We start from the raw sequence: 17,254 nt of genomic DNA on the forward strand, positions 1-17,254 counted from the left end.
CAAAAACTGGCATGGTTGACATTTCCTTAGGCTGCTTGGAGTTGATGTAATTCATATTGAGAGAAAGAGACTTGATTCTGTAAATAACCAAGTATCCTCAGTTTGGACTTCCAATCACATACTTGCATACTGAGAAATAAACAAAAATCTTAAATACCTAGAAACAAAAAGATGTTCTTTGCATGTAGTTACAAATAGCAAACTATTTTGTCTTTTATCTGAGAGTGTGTTAGGGTAGTTCTAAGTCTCCGGTGATTTCTCAGGAAAACAGAACTACAGGTTGTCTATTTTCCGTTTGCGAAATCTCAGCTGCCTCACGGTCTTGCTGCTACAGGAGGAAAGTGTGGGGCTTCCCATGCGCCGTTTATTTTATATTAACACAGCATCTTATTTTCAAAACTGTGCGATCATGTTACATGGATTTTACTTCCTTTTTGTAAGCATTCCTGATTCGATTTTCATATTAAAGTGTGTTTGCACGTGCTGGTGTGCATGCCGTCAGAAACGGGAGCGTCGGTGTTTATTTTTGAACTCAGGAATAGTTTTGTGTGTAAGCCAGGTTTAAAGAGAAAATTTATAGAATGATCTCAATAAACTATTCCTTAGTTTAGGAAGCCGGAGCCTGAGAGAGAAAAGAATCCCATCTGTAAAATCCCATGAGAATCAATGGATTTGTTAGGAATTTTAATTTTAAAAGAAGTAGAAAAAAGAATAATGACATATGAAGTAGTAAAATTTTCAAGTTTCTTGATGTCAGGGCTTGTAAAATAAAAACTATAAACAGATTCAATAATGGTTTAATGAAGTCTATAATTCAGGTTCATACAACATATTAGTATATGTACAGACTTCTTTCTTATTAGAGGAAGTTTTCATAGGGATAAATTCTCCGGTTCTCCCCCTGCCCTGCACACAACTTCCCGCCCCCCCCAACACCACCCCCATTTCTGTGAAAGGCTACATTTCTTTCCATGTGATCCATTTCTTTTGGTATGATCTTGAATGCTCTTTTATTTTGTGTAGCATAATTAGAGATTTTTTAAAGGGTATGTGCATCAAAAACGTGTGAATTTATAATTGTGGTGTTATATTTGATACATTAATTCTGTTTTTTTCCTTGTTGAAGTTTGGTCTGAATCATCGCTTACCCTTTGAAGAGACCTGAGCAAATAACCCCATTTATATTTTTGACAGACTCAGCCTTAAAATATGGAAGACAAAAGTTGACCTCTATGATCAATTTTAATGTTTGCTGCTTATCATATTAATTTTAACCAATGTTAGTCATTCCTGCGTTTATTTTATAGGTGTATTAAAACCTTGAAGCAATTAGAGAGTGTTAAAAAGAAGCAATGAATGTTTTTGTAAGACAAAGGAATAAACCAACAGGTCCAATTAAATCTTTTAAAACGTATCCAAGTAAATATCCAAAAATTAAGGTAGCTTGTACTTAAAAATGAATTTAAGAGATTAATTTAATAGGTAATGTTTATCCTCAGTATAAAAGCCAGACAGAACTTTCTAAACTTAGTATTTTATTATTGAGTATGTATTGAATTAAATATGCAATTTTACTATAAAACTAATTATTAAGTATGTCAGTCCTTCCAAAAAGTCTGGAAGTCTGGAACTGTGTACATTTATATGTGTACCCATGACTAAAATCACTGGTAACAAGTTCAGACACCATGCCAATATACATAGCTCATTCTTTCCACAAAATAAAATCATCTGAATTTTTATTGCTCCAAATATTACCACTTAAATTGTAGTGTCTTTAGCATTTCATAAATAAAATAAAATCTAAAACAATTGATTTTAAAATGTAGTTTGCATATCTATCAACAATTATGTGTATGCATGGGTAAGTTCACTACACATATTGATAATATCAGCAAGAATAAATTTGAAGGAAATAACCTACTTCACATTAAGTTCTGATTTAAGGTTTAATTTCTGGCAAAATAAACAAGATGACTTTGAGAGGTTAGTGCATTTCATATACTCACCTGATACTGTGTTTTAGCAGAAGAGAATCCTGGTATCTAGTAGACACTAACACATTATTTTGCTGTGATAATTATGTAACTCTACCTTTAGAGATGCATTTTCTGACTCGGGTATTTAAGAAAACGGAGGCCCAATCTAAGTTATGCCTGAGTTTCTAAAAGCTTCAGAGATTCTGTGTGAAAAATGAGAAAATGATTCAATGATATCTTTTCCTTTTTTAGGCAGATTCTGATGGTTGCTGGAATGAACACAATATTTTCAGTGTTCAGGGGTTAAAAATGTTTTTGTTCACATGACTTTTAAAACACAGTGTTTAGTTATTTTATTGATTTTATTTGTCTCGAGTCACTTTTTACCTGTTGTTTGTAACCCTCATTTTCTAATCAACATCTTCCGTAAAGTATAAATACTGTCTTTTTACCAAACCTACAACATTTGCCTAGGGATTTTCCTTAGTGATGGAGAAACAATGTAGTGTGGCAGAGAAATTACACTTATTCAGTAGACTGAAGAATAATTAGAGTTATTATTTACCTCTTAAAAATCAAACTGTTGATATATGTCTATGTGTAGGTATAACACCCTGAAAACTTCTGTTGCTTAAAATTCTTTGCAAAATATTCACTTGGAGAAGAAAACAAACAAAAAATAGAAAAGAACGAAATATGTCCTAAATTGGCTAGCAAAAAATAAATTAATAGACTCAATTGCAAAGTTCTTGTTTTCTTCATGATCATGTGATTTTTTTAGAGAACGTATTTATTATATTTCACAATAGATAGGCTTAAGAGTAATACAGATAAAAGTTTTTATGTATGTATTGATCTTTCAATGAATTTATAATTTAAGGTACCACATATATTACTTTTTGGTTGTATTTATTCATCAGTGTCTGTTAGCATCTACTTTTCGGATTATGAAGGGAGTGCAGTCAAGTGAAAGGTGTTACAGAGCGTATTGGCCCGTACAGTTTGTATTGTTAGAAGAAAAGTTTCGATTGACCCTCTTAAAATCCTTTTACATGATGTATTTTATTTTAAATGATGGACCCTTTTGTTAAGATACACTACGTCTTAGAAGCAGATATACAAGCTTGCGGCCCAAATGAGCAAAGTTAACATTCCTTACAGCCAAATGGCAACGTCGGACTTCACATCCTGGAATTCGTTGTAGGTGAATGAACGGGACCGTCTTCTCAGATTGGTTGGTCTCTGAGGCCTTCCTTCTGTCAAGTCTACATAGATGTCAGATTTCAGGAAACGCTTGTAACTGTCTTGTTCCATAAGCTGATACACTCTGCTCTGTGCAGCATCGAAACTGTGGAGGCTGGGTTGTGTGATGCTCTTAGTAATGAGTTCTTTGGTGTGAAAATCAAGGTTAACCTGGATGATTTCAAAAAAAATGTAATTATGGTCAGTCCACTGAAGTAAGCACCACTGAGAAACAGTACGAGACTATTCAGTATTGGAGGGGCACTGGGTCTAAGGGTCAGATGATGGACTCTGGGCTGGTGTTCCACCTGGCTCTTGTCTCCCTCTGCTGCCGGCCCTTCTCACGCTGCTAAGTTAGAGCAATGCGCTGCTATAATCACAAGTGTCTCAGAGATCGCCGGGCTCAACTCCTTCCCAATCATTCACAAGGTAATGGTCAGAGACGGCAAACCATGAGTTGGGGGCTATTTGGGATTTGGGTGTGGGGCTGTTGTTGTGTCCCAACACTTTTCTCATTATGTTATACTCTTCTCCAAGCAAAATTGTGCTGAAAGGAATATATTTTAAAGATGTAATATCCTTTAAAGCTTTTTATCCAAGCGCCGCTGATATATAAATGGTGGGGCCTTTCAGGTAGGGGGCAGGTCTTTCTTTTCCCCTCCTGGGTAACCCCATACAATTAGCTGACTTGTTCTTTGGTCTGTGTATAAGGTTGGCATTGGGAACAACAGAATAACACATTGAACCGCAGAACGGAATAAACACACTGAAGCAAGAACTATTGTCATTTTGTGTGGGCCGATAGACAATACTAATATGTAGCCAAGCAGAACTCTGAACAGTCTAGACCCCCAGGTCCACCGCTCCAGTGGAGAAACACTGTTTGGTGAACACATAATAAAAATATAGAAACTCTGTTGAGTTCCCATTTGAGGATGGGTGACGTTTGCTCGTTTTATAGCCATTTCGGCAATTGTATCACACAATTACCTCACACCGAGCCTGCAGTCAAAGAAAATCACATTTGTGTTTCTACTTGAACCATTGCCAAATGACACTCCCCGCATGTCTCTATTTGAATATTTGTAGTCTCTCCTAAGGGATAGTCATGTCAGGGCAAACGAAAGTTTGTCTGGGTAGATGAGCTAACGGTAAAGTGGTACATGAGGCAAACTTCTTGAGTTCTCTTCCCTTCAGCACTTACCAAGATCTCCAGCTTCTATGAGAGTTTGCTTTGCTAAGGCGATTAATGTGGATAAGTGTGTAAATGTTGCAAGTGATCACATTCACTATTAGTCTAGAACAAAAGTAACCCCGAGGAGCGACTTCATTACGCCTTTTCTGCACGGCCACATCCTAGAACACATTCTGCTTGTACGGACGAATCTGCAGACGCCCCGTCTGCTTCAACAAACCCTAACCTTCCTGGTGGGATGGCCGGAGGTACCGATTTGAGGAAGGTAGATTCTGTCAGACATTTTTCAAACACTCGTGCATTTTCCCGGTCATCTTTACCTCTTGTGGAGCATCAGTCTGGATAAATTTCTCATATATTGCTTGTGCTTTAGAGAGAATTTGTTGAGGGTCTTTGCTTTTCTTGAAGTCTTCGCAGGCCTTCCAAAACTCAATGTTTTCCTCACTGAATTCGGTTTTAAGAAACCTGGTAAAAGTCTCCAGCCCATCTACCAAGAAAAGGAGTGACATATGTTAACTGTTACATATCAGCGCTGAGAAAATCACTACGTGATATTAAAGTCTAGCTGGACACATGGACAGAACAGCTGTCTTCTCTCTAAGGCAGAGCCACTATCCACACCTGGAGCCGTATCCCTGCGGGTCCTCGTGGAAATCAGCTGTAATCATCTCAGCTGTTGAAATGAGGCTGCTATCATTCTTAGACCTCAGTAAGAGTGACCCCTACTCTGCGCCTTGCTCTGGGTATCCTTCAGCCATGCCTCTCCCTGGGTTTATGTGGGGATGGGGGGTGGTTATTCTACAAAGCCGAGGAGCCATTCCGCCAGAACTACCCCCCTTCTAGACCGTACTCTGGTACTCAGGACTCCGGATCTCCCTGTTTAAAACCCCATTTCTAGGCTTTGTCTGCTCAACTCGTTTCACTTATAGTCACTTCCTATGTCCACTGCCCTCGAGAATGCTATCTTGTGGTTAGTGATTGTTTGTGACATAAACAATTGGACACAGAATGGAGAAGAATAAAGCTCTTCTGGTAGATGCCTGGCAATAACTAGGGGGGTTTGCATTTATAGCACGTTGGGAGGTTTTGAGGCCCAAGTGCTGTTTATACTCCTGGCCGTGTTTAGTGTTTGCCACGATGCCTGGAACATGCCCTCCTATATTCATTTTCATAGACAAGGAAACTGAGTTTCAGATAAGTTCAGTTGCTCCTGGTCTCACTTTTGAAATAAGTGAAGACATTTTAGAAATGTATTTTGCTCTGGAAGCAGCCCTTTCCTTGGCAGGCAAGGTCACAGTCCCCCAGAACTGTGCACACCCCAACCCCCAGAACCTGGGAACCTGCGACCTTGCTGGGGAGAAGGGGCTTGCTACAGGGATCACCGCAGAGGAGCTTGAGAAGGAGCGTACTTCTATCCGGGCGGAACCGATCCAATCCCGTGAGTGTTTGACAGAAGGAGAGAGTCTCAGAAGTGTGGGTCAGAGAGGCGCCATGTGAGGACTGTTGCTGCCCTTGGAGGTTGAAGAAGGTGGTGATGAGCCAGAGAACGTGGTGGGTTCTAGAAGGGTATAGAGCCAGCAACAGAATGGAGAGCTTGGCCCAAAACTTCACAAAACTGAATTCTGCCCCAAACCCAAATGACTCTGACGGGAATTCTCCCTTAGACCATCCAGAGAGGAAAACAGCCTGTTGTTTTGTTTTGTTTTTTCCCCCAGTGAGGTCTGTACTGCCTTTCTGACCTACAGAAGGATAAGATAATTAATCAGTCATTTACATCAGTAAAGTTGTTATAAATTGTGAGAGCAGCCACAGAAAACTAATACAACCCTCAAATTACGCTTTACACACCACCATTTACTTCCCCTGCTTATAGAACTTCTTGGTCACAAAGCCCCCCTCCCCCTTTTTTTAAAAAAATGTGAGCAATCTTTTGAACGTATCAGAGGCCCAGAGACTTGGTTAACAAATGAGTAGTCAGGAATGCTGTGACCATCTAGGCAGTCCCCCAGTATCAGATACGGGATGGCTCCAGCCATCAGCGTGATGACTGTCACACAGGCCCTTTCTACCTACGGCTCCCTCCCTGGGCATTTTCCCTGGACAGACGGGAGATGCCGGTGTCTCTTTTCCCCAGTAAATGGACCCAGAGCACCAGGTGTTGATAGCTCAATGCTAGTGAAGGAACAAGCGGCAGCAAGCAGGCCAGAGGTTCCACAAGAGTTTGAGAAGGCACCGTGCATTTGGCACTTGATGCAGAGCTTGTCCTAGGTCCTTTGGTGTCAGGGAGGTAAGTCCTTGTCGAACGCGACCCTCTGAAGGAGGCCTGGTTGCCAAGTGGCTCCTGGATGAGCCACCACACGCTCATCGCTGGGAGGCAGCCAGCGGGATCAGTGTGAGTGAAATTCAACCGTGCCTTCTCCTTACTTCTCCAGCCCAGGGTTTTGTTTTCAAGATTAATGTTTCAAATTGAGTCAGGTGTTTTTTCTTAGAAGGTCCCAGGGAATTATGAACGGGCAAAGTTTCTTCAAAGACTTTTGACACAGAAGATTTTCCCTAAGAACCTAAGAATGTATATACTTAAGAATACAGTCAGTGATCTCTTCCTGGTGCTTGTATCTGTAAACAAAGTTTGTAAACAAAATTGCTGCCAGAATGAACCAGAGGAAGTCAGGTGGGTGGGATTTGCCGGGGTCTGTTCTCACAGCAGCCGTCATGGGGTTCTTGGTTTTGGGGGTATTCCTGTTTGATTTTGTTCCCCACAATTCCTTTCACCCTTGGTATTTCAGTACCTGGACTCGTACAAAAGCAGGATGAGTCACCTTTGTTACTGAGGTCATGGTCCTTTAGTGGTTGAAAACTATGGCAGCGCGTTTCCGGACCCGGCAGGCCTGGAGTGTGAGGCTGGTTGCCTACAGCTTCAAAACTTCTTCCTTTTCTATTTATGTGACTGGCAAGGTGCTTCGTTGCCTAATCTCTGCTTTTATTGTTGTCTTTTTATTTATTTTCTTCCTTCCTCTTCTGTGATGATTCGGAAGGAAACCAGAGACTACGGTGAAATAAGCCTTTCAACCCCTGATTCAACGCTGAAGGAGTATTAGAAATGTGGACAATGTTTGGGTCTGAAAAAGCAAAACCATCTCACCGACAATGATCTGCAGACCAACTTGTCTGAATCATTCCGTAGTCATGCCCCAGTCTCCACCAGAACTTCCAAAAAAAAAAAATCCCTGAGAAGTTTCCTCTGGGTAAATTTTTAGTGTAATGGAAAACCACTGCTTAACGAAACACTCGTACTTCCTTACTCTCAAGTTTCTAAACTGTGTCCTTTTCCTTCCCAGTAAACATCCACTTTATACTGGCTTACATTCTTTAAAAAAATTACAACTCTCAGTTTGGCCCCAATAATTATCTTCAGAACTGATAGTTGCTTTGCATTTTTTAAAAATGGAAACCTGAAATTTCGTATTTGCTTGGTGGTTGTTGTAACGTGGATTTCTGGAAAGAACTCCTTGGCTAGGTATTGGGAAGCCACAGGAAGCAAAGCGACAACACAATGGTGAGAATGTTCCCCGGTAACCCTGATTAAAAGAACGAAAAGCGGGCACGTGGAAATGTGCACTCTGCCGACACCCAAGTATGGGGCAGGGTGTCATCGGTCTGTGTGTTTAGTGTGTCGCACAAACAAAGGCACTTTCGCTTTGTTCCTACTTGTTCCTCTCTTACTATTGGAAGGGAAATTGAAGCAAAGTTGGCCAAATGAAATGCCTGTTCTCTTACAGTGGCGGGACAGAAACAGAGTCACTTAGACCCCAGTGAAGAAAAACAACTTTTACATTTCAATTTCTTCCCTCCCTACATATGTATCAGCACAGATCGATCAGTTTTTAAACCTCAAGTTGTTCCTAAAGTGAGTTTACTAATAATGATCCCAATTTTAGAAGGATATGACCATTGCTTTTCTTACTAATAAATCTGTTTTAATGAAATTCTTTGTACTGACACCTAAAATGGATCATCTATTTCAGTTGCAAGGTAACTGAAATTGGCTCTTATTTATTAAAAATAACTTCTTTCATCTATCTTTGAAAAATTTATGAAATACCTAGTATGAACCTGAGGACTGTTTTATATACTGAAAATGCAATATTCGTTACAATAGTTAGAAATTGGGAGGGTTTGCAAGGTCTTGGCACTTTGGGCCATGCTCTTGGTGGGTGCAGTGCCATTTAATTTCCACGCCAGCCCTGTGGAGTACGTCTCGTTATACCCATTATACAGATGGAAAAACTGAGGTTCAGAGAGTTAAGTTGCTTTGAATTCTACAGCTAGTAAAAGATAGCCCTGGGGTTGGAGCCCAGGCTTATTTTGTATAAAATTATAGAACCTTTACCAATGAGCCACTGTAAAGCAATGAAGTCCTGACTATGAAGGGACATGGAGGAGGTTAGACAAAGCAGGCATATGTATATACATCAACGACTGATGAAGGACTATTGCAGGGAAACAGTCTGTTTGGAGCTTCAGAGAAAGATCAGAGCATGCGTGGAATGCAGAAAGAAGTCTTTCAGAAAACAACATAAATGCTACTTAAAATATAGTCCCTTGCTAACCCTCCAAGCACGAGTGTGGACTGTGTGCTGGCTGGTGTGCCTGGAATATCGTGCAGAGCCCTTTGCCACCGTGGTTAGTCTTGAATTTGATCGATACAGACATTCAAAAGGAACTCCCAGCACCAGTGTTAGTAAAAGGGCCACGCACTAAGAATGTCACTTTGAGTGATGGGCTCACAGTGAATGGACTCTGTTGGCATCATATGACTACAATGGAGAAGAATAAATACTGACTCAAGAAAGCAACTAACAATGAATAAGGTAGGAGTGCATTTGTTTAAAAGTCGAAGTAAATTGCTTTTTTAAAAGTGACACGCTGTGTTGTGCAAGATAATCTGAGCGCATTAGCTACTTCCTGTTTCTCTTCCTCACTTTGGGCAGCTGCGTTAAGTCACAACGGAGCCATCTGTCACACGGAGGCTGTCACTTACTGAGCAGACCTTCAGACGGTAGTGGTGGTAAATGCAGCTGCCAAAGCCTCCTGTTAGAACCCAAGATCAGAACGAAATGCCTGGAATTGTATGTTTCAAAGTGGCAACTCTGGCATCTGCTGGAGTAGTTTTCTGATGCCGAGAAACCAAATGAAACAAAAGTCGTGTGACTCTGAAGTTGGAAACCCACATACGGTCTCATACCCTTAGCTCTCGGTCGCCTAGCTTCCCCTCGGGTGTTGGGCTTCATAGCTCTTAACCTGCTGCAGAACGTCGTGGTTACTTCTGCAATAATAATTTGTATGTGCAATTCGCTTACAATGCAAGGTGGATTTTACTTATTTTTATCATTTAGATAATTAAAGAATTGGGTGTTTATGATGGGTTAGCTCGATTCAGAAATTTATTTTTTCAGAACACTAGAATCCCTTATTTTGCAGAAAATTGGTAACTGAAAATTGGGAAGAGCAACTTTAAAAGCCACTAGGTGAAATGTGTAAGGAGAAGTACTCATTTCCTTCCTCAAAACAGAAGTACGCATTTCCTCACAGCCTTTCCTCAATGTCAGTCGTAAGTATTTTCCACGGTCTAATCAGTTTGTACTTTCAAATCAAGAGGATGATTGACACATACATATTTTACTTCTATCTTACCTATGGTATGTTATTCTCAAAATTAAGCTTAGTAGAACCACAATTCAGGGTGCAAAAAATCCAAGCAAATCATCATTAATAAAAATGTTAAGATATTGGAATTATTTGCCATGGGCTGGAAAAAGAGTATACAGGATAGTAAACAGTTCTGTCTTGGTTGGAAGGTGCTGTGTTGATGGGAATCCCGTTCACAGGAAATTCTCTTCCATGTCAGTTAGGAACTATGTGAGATGGTTAGAGAATCTCCATCTATAATCAAACCCTTTCTCATATTCTAGGTATGTGCTCTCAAACCCTGCAGAACTTCTGATTAAGCTTCCGGCAACTAAGTCAGTTCAAACTCCAACCTGGTGTCTTCTCACAAACACCGTTTCGCCTCTAATTCTCATCAACAAAAGGCACCATTGTCTTCCCCTTACTATAGAATAAAACCTGGGGATCTTGGCTTCATCCTTTCTTTTTTCATCTTATTTCTTCCTCACTTCACTTTGCAACATCCATACACATACAGTCACCAAGTTTATCCATTTCCTTTCCACAACAGCCCTGACCTTGAGGTCAGCTTTTATGTTTCTAACAGCCCTGTAAGCTGTCCATATGACACACACAGAATTTTACCTCTCCACCTGTAAGGTGGCTTCCTAACAAACTCTTCCAAAGTGTGTGCCAACTTGCTCTTCAGCCTGTTTGTTGACTACTCTTCGCCTCAGGGAAAGTGAGCTGCTTGCTTTTTCAAGTTGCACCAACATCTCCTATATCTCAAATCCTTTTTGTATCCTTTCCTCTGTTTAAAACTCACCTTTTCTTCTGCCTGTTGGGATCTTGCACACATCTGTGTAACCTCTTTTAGTGGCTTTCTAAAGCCCACATGACGCATTGCATGTTCTTTAGCATCTTTCATGTATTTAGCCAGTTGTCTTCCAAATTATGTGCATCCAGCAGCATTATTTTACTTTCAGAGCTGTTTCACACAGAGCCACATGCATATACATACATAACACACACGTATATGTATGAGTATAAAGTACATAAATAATTTCATCGGAATTGACTGGCTTTGTACTGATAGCATTTACTTTCAGAGTCCATCAGTGAGAAGACTGATGACTGAATTTGAAACTGATTATGAAAGACAGATATAGTCTGATGTTAGTTTTTTATTTATTTATGCTTTTGTCTTCACTAAACAACATTTAGAAATTATTAATTATATATGTAGCTAAATCACAGATTTTTCTGATTCATTTTGCAATTATAGACTAATTTGCCAATAAACAAGGATGGCAGAAAAAGTTATTCTACTGTCTTCATAGAAACAAATGGGGAATGGTGGTTAAATTTTTCAGGAATTCCAATAATTTACTAAATAATATGTTTGAGATTATTCTTTAAAAACTTTAGAATAGATTTATATTTATAGAAAAGTTATGAGATAATACAGTTGACATATATGCCACATTCATTTCCCTGCTATTATGAAATACTGATACATTGTTATTATTAAAATCCATATATTGTTTAGATTTCCTTGGATTTTTACCTACGGTGTTTTCTGACATTTAAAAGAATTAAATGACATGTTAAGACTGAAATTTGAGTAAATTAGTAAAAATACAAAAAAAAAAGAGCCGCATGGAATTTTTTTTTTTTTTTTTTTTGGTTTCACAGTAAAACCATTCCCTCTCTCTTTCAGTCTCATCAGCCTACTATCTCTTACCTTAAGCCACCTTTTTTCAAATTTTGTTTTGCAGCAAGGAATCGCTTTTTGTTAGTTCTCTAAATCCATTGTGTTGGTTAGTGCCCCATGCCTGAGTTGGCCCTCTGCTTGGGTGTTCTCCTGGTCCAGATGGTGAATGTCGATGAATCCCCTACAACCTAGAGTAAGAACCATCTCTTCTGTGGCTCCATTTCTAAGGATGCAAATAATCCGTGTCTAGAGGCTTTAACGTCAGCCGTTTTGTCAGACTGAATACTCAACTTCTATTTCGTTCGTCATTTCATGTCCCATTTGACTAAATTTAATACAACTTCCATTTACCTTTTATAGATACGGCATACAGAATTATAGAATTACTTAACCAAAGGGAAATTCTATAAAGTTTGATAGAGCAGAGTCTTTGTAGAAGTGTGTGTATGGGTGTGTGTGTTCATACACAAATATAAGGTCTTCGCTTGTTTTGTTTCCCCCTTTGGCCTAGAGTCAAGTCAGTAGAAATAAGCTGAATTTAACCATTGCCAGCAAGAGACTATTTTAGCTGATTATTTTAAGCTTGATAATTTAATGTTACAATAAGCTTTGCAATTGAAATCATTGGATTTTTGAGGACTCATTAAAAGCAGGCCAGTCCATAATTTTTGGTGAATTCAATATAATTTAATTAGCACTTCGATCACGAGTGCTGATAATCATGTCCAAGTGGGTCAGCGATGATTTTGTGTTATTTGTGTTAACCCCTCTTGATTCAGAGTGCTGCTATTTCACAGCTCTTTAGTATTTTCACCAGTGAAAAAGAACAGATTTATTTATTTTTTTCTGTTTGGTTTTGGCTACTTACAAAGTAGAATGATTACAGACTGCTAGGAGAGGGTTGTCTGTAGGACTAAGTACCATTGCTAACTTTTCTTCTCTCTGAATGGGCTGTGAGAGCATAATGAAATTGTTATGCACCCATTTATTAAGTTAAAGGAATAAATCCAGCTTATGTATTTATTACAACTGAAATTTAACCCTGTCCATGATGTTTATCCAGTGAGGAGTGGACTGAGAGATAGAAAACAGTAATATTAATTGTTGCTGTTTTTCCTAAAAGCAGTAAATATTTACATTTGTGTAGCATCAAGCCATCATTGGTCATTGATATTTTATTGGCCATCTCATTAATCCTCACAGAAATCTGTTTCCATTGGAGCTAAAGATGAGGTTGTCTCCCTTTAGCAGAGAGGAGGCTGAAGGTGATTAGGAAGTTTAACGAGATTACACACCCTTACATTGCAGAAGAGAACTGGAACTCAAAGCTCAGAGGGACCCTGGGCTACCTTTTCCTCGCAGCAAAGTTGGTTATGTTAGTTGAGCACTTAATATTTCTTAAGATTTACCAGGTGATATGCTGGGTTAGGTGATTCACAGCTGAAAAGATATCTTCCTTATAATAAACAAATTCAGATAACTGAATTCCTCTGTACTTTCTCCCCTTGCTAAAGGGTAGGATGTGCCAAAATATTGGAAATGATTGGAAAAAATGTTAATAAAGTGAATCTGGGGGGCATGACTTATGGAAGCAAGTTTTATGCAGGTTGCTGTGATTACCGTTAACTGATAAATTTAGTGGCAGCAGAACTAGTGAGGATGGGCCAGGTTTGACATGTATTTGGCAAGAATTTTAACTCTAGTTCAGAAATGATTGGATATAGGGAATGAAGAAAAGTGAGTAGTTAAGGAACACTATTTACCTTACTCTTCTGCAAAGGGAGTAATAGAGTATTAAGTAACAGGGAAATAAGGAGGAAAGAGTAACAAGCTATATTTTCTCAGCATGAACGTCCCTTCTTACTACTACCCTTCATCCTCATTGATTGCATCCTTGCCTAAATTTAAGCCTTGGTTTCTCTACCTACATTTTTCTTTCTCTGAGTCAATATTACAATTCAGAGGCTGAATCTGTTTTCACTGGAAGAGGGAAAATTTTCTGGAATAGCCTGCAGAAATAGGATTTTTAGACCACTAAATTGAAGGAAACTTGAACCTGTCACCAAGGCCTTTTACAGGGATAGACAACTGAGGAGGGGAAGAAACACAGAAAATGAAGACAAGGAAAGGTGGCATTTCACCAAATGGAACACAGTCGTTGAGGCTGAATTACGGCCCTCCCAGCTGCTCCCCAAATAAGAACCCCTTCTTCCAGTTGACACCCTAGAATGAAAACCCCACCCTGAAAGTCTTGAACAGTCTTAGAGCAGCCTGGTTTGCTTCACCTGGGGATTTGCTGGGTGGAGTTTTGGTTTCAAAGGATAAGGTAAGAGCAGGAAAACTCTGAGATACCAGTGAAGCTGTGGGCCCCAGGAAGTGTGTGGATACTCGGCTGTGATAAAGCGTGACTTCTTAAGCAGACTCTGCCTGGGTCAGCGTAGCCAACCGGGAACCCTGTGGTTGCCCAGCCCCATTGCTGCTTAGTTCAGTGTAGCTCAGGTGGTTCTGCTACCTGGAAGACGCCTGGGACTGAGTGGAGACCGAGGGAGATCACTCACCTGCAACCGTTTGTGAATGGGCTCTAAAGCCTGCCCTCTGGCTGTCCTCTATGCTGTGTCACAGAGTGAGACAGTCAAGGGGGACCTCAGAATTAGTCCCAGCCTCCCATCTCCTCTGCCAAGCTCCACCTTAACTCACCCACCTGATTTTTCACTTGTACAAAGTTCTGCTTTGAAAACAGATGATATTTATGAAGAGTAAAGCATTTATAAAATTAAAAGAAACTATTTTCATGAGGGTTTCCTGAATGTCCATTAAAGGAACTACTTTAAATTTCAGCCCCTTAACAATAAAAATAACACAGATATATCTGGGATTTCATAAAACCAAGGGTCTCATTCAAAAATCAAAAATATTAAAAATTTGAAACTACTAACCACAGCACAAAGAAATACTATTTCAACCACAATAAATAATTCATAATAAACTAAGACTAATTTAAAAAATATTTTCCATTAGTAGACTCTTATATTATTTAGTTATTTCTGTTGATCTGAAACTCAGATTGCTGTGAGTTATCCATCAGACTCAATCTTTATGACAGCTTCTGTTGTGTAGTTACATGCATACTTTTTATAATTTTCCATTAAGGAATAAGTATTTGGGAAAATACCACTAACCTTTATGGGAAAGCAGTTTTTCAAATGATTCACCCCATCTTACCGCTTCTTCGGGGCAGACTCTGCAAGACACAACAGGTTTTAGAATGGAGCGTGCAGAAAGTCTGTTTATGACTCGGCCCTAGCGTATGCAACAAGAACTCTCTTGTCAGTCAATTCTCCCAGGTTTCCCTTTTGACTATTGCATCATGAAAGCTGTATTCACATTGGAAATGTGAAAACATTGGTCAACTTTCTCTTCAGTTTTGCCTTTGATTATTTTCTAAAGGAAAAATTAATCATATGTTAGGTTAAAAACCAAGAAAAAATTAGGTCAATCATCTTTCTTGATTCAGCAAATAGAAGAACCTAAACTGACAGTATCTTTCAGTCAATTTTTTTAACTGCAATTTCCTTGAAACTCTTACCACAATATGCAGCAATTTTTAAAATAGATACAGGAAGTTTGACTAGTGAAGTATTAAAGGGATAAGAAATAGAAAACATTTAAAATGCAACAGATACTTTGATGTGTTGATAATTTAGGGAATTGAATATATTTGTCTTGAATCTTTTATTGGTCATATTTCATATTTAGAAGATTTTATATTATACAAGCATATAAGGGTGATCCATTTTCTCTTTGAATTAAAGAAATGGCTAAAAATGACAAAATAGCCCCTTTTGAGCTTTACTTGCTATTATTTGCTATTATATCTAGAACATTCTTTCAAACTACTGAGGGAGGATAAGACTAGCTCTTTATTACAATATTACATTGTGAATACTCTTAGTGGGTATTTCATCAGTTTATAAGGAGTAAAATATGTCATTCAAAATTGACAAGTCTATAAATTTTAAAAGAGCAGCTTTACATTTATCGAGATTATATAATTCAAGACATTAAAGTAGTTAAATTTCATAGAATATATATATTTTTTTACCATGGGACCTCTAACCTTGCTATATTACTTTGTAACTTCCAATAAAATGGGAATCCCTGCTTTTCTCTTTCTGAAATCTTTCACCATGGCATCAGCAAAATCCCTCCACCCCCCGCTGCCAAATAATGCAAGGCTGTTCACCTGGTGTCTCTGGCCAAGGGCCCAGATCTGCTGGGGTGTGACTCTTCATGGAACTCAGCTTTCTGCAGGAGAAGACTTAGCCGGTTTCTCTTTTCCTTCGCTCTGTGATGAAAAGGTATTAGCCTCAGGACATCTGGGACCATGGACTCTGTCCCTGTGTCTGTGTCCAGGTGGGAATGGACGGCTTCCCTGGACAGCTCACTCACCACCCACACTCACCGCGCACACTCACAATGGTTTTCTTAAAGAATTTCACTTAAACACTATGTTTGCACAGGAATTAGGATAGCGTATGTGAAATATTTGTTTCTTTTTTCCCTCATGACTGTAAATTATTTAAGATTCTATTTCCGTAAAGATTGTTACTAGTTTGTATAGTTAAAATTGTACTTTTTTTAAAAGGAAAATACTACACTTAGCAGTTGTTTACTTCCAATAAAAACTTAATTTTCATGGCAATAGTACAATCAATATATTTTAAATTGGCTTTTAAAAACAAGGGCTAACAAATATTCATCAGTAATGTGTTTTTAAAGTGTAAGGCAGATTTTAAAAATTATAATTTTACCTGATTTTGGCTTCTTTGCTTGCGTCTTCTTTTGCTGAACCATGTATTAACTTGAAAAAAGCTTTTTCCTTTGATTCGCACATACTTAATTGAGAAAAGAAAATCAGTGATGTTCCCATGGTCTCTCTAGAAAGAAGAAATGTGTAATTTATCAAGTCCTTCACCTGTTAATGCTATAATTCCATGGGAATCCATGGTAGAAGGAAATGTTATCTCCACTGAGGCAGCGAGGCTTACAATTTAAAAGAAATAAAGAGTTCCAAGAGCCGTGTCTCTGCCCCTGTAGAGACGGAAAAATGTAGAAGTGAAGAACCGAAGTGCAACACGGCCCCACGTCGTTTAGGGAAATGACACCACAAACTCACACAGCGACGCTTGGTCCCTGAGATAAAGCCTAGTGTTGCCACAGCACTTCTCTTTCCCGGTTGTGCAACCAGATGACGCTTCAGTGGCCCCAGCGACGCTGCCATTTCCCACACGAACTTTCAGAGGTTCTTTAATGTGCGCAGTCTGCGTGCCAAGGTGTCGTGGCGAAGTTCTGCGCCCTGCCCCGAGATGGCCCTTGGCATGTTAGCGTGGTGATGTCCTTATTAAAAAAGACACCGCAGCCCCACATCGGCTCAGCCTCCATCTCGGGAACTGCTTC

The 17,254-nt window shown here is 39.2% G+C and overlaps 1 protein-coding gene across 1 annotated transcript; it reads right to left on the bottom strand.

Annotated features, from left to right (window-relative positions):
• Positions 1–966: 966 nt before the first annotated feature.
• RGS18 (regulator of G protein signaling 18) lies at positions 967–16,977 on the bottom strand. Its single transcript, XM_024576115.4, has 6 exons — positions 16,846–16,977; positions 16,609–16,734; positions 16,041–16,142; positions 14,977–15,038; positions 4,737–4,903; positions 967–3,392 (listed from the first exon to the last, which is right to left on the bottom strand). The coding sequence occupies exons 2-6, from the start codon at positions 16,725–16,727 to the stop codon at positions 3,135–3,137; spliced, it is 708 nt and encodes a 235-aa protein (XP_024431883.1). The 5' UTR covers positions 16,728–16,734; positions 16,846–16,977; the 3' UTR covers positions 967–3,134.
• Positions 16,978–17,254: the final 277 nt, after the last annotated feature.

The sequence above is a fragment of the Desmodus rotundus genome, chromosome 10 (genome assembly GCF_022682495.2).
Source record: "Desmodus rotundus isolate HL8 chromosome 10, HLdesRot8A.1, whole genome shotgun sequence".
Classification (NCBI taxonomy): domain Eukaryota; kingdom Metazoa; phylum Chordata; class Mammalia; order Chiroptera; family Phyllostomidae; genus Desmodus; species Desmodus rotundus.

Excerpts from the sequence above, each read along its gene's own strand:
- RGS18 (XM_024576115.4), bottom strand. The coding sequence starts at position 16,727 with ATGGGAACATCACTGATTTTCTTTTCTCAATTAAGTATGTGCGAATCA. Across the intron at positions 16,143-16,608 it reads AGCAAAGAAGCCAAAATCAG|AGCGAAGGAAAAGAGAAACC; the intron begins GTAAAATTATAA and ends TTTTCATCACAG. Across the intron at positions 4,904-14,976 it reads AAAACTGCTTTCCCATAAAG|ATGGGCTGGAGACTTTTACC; the intron begins GTTAGTGGTATT and ends TTTTCTTGGTAG.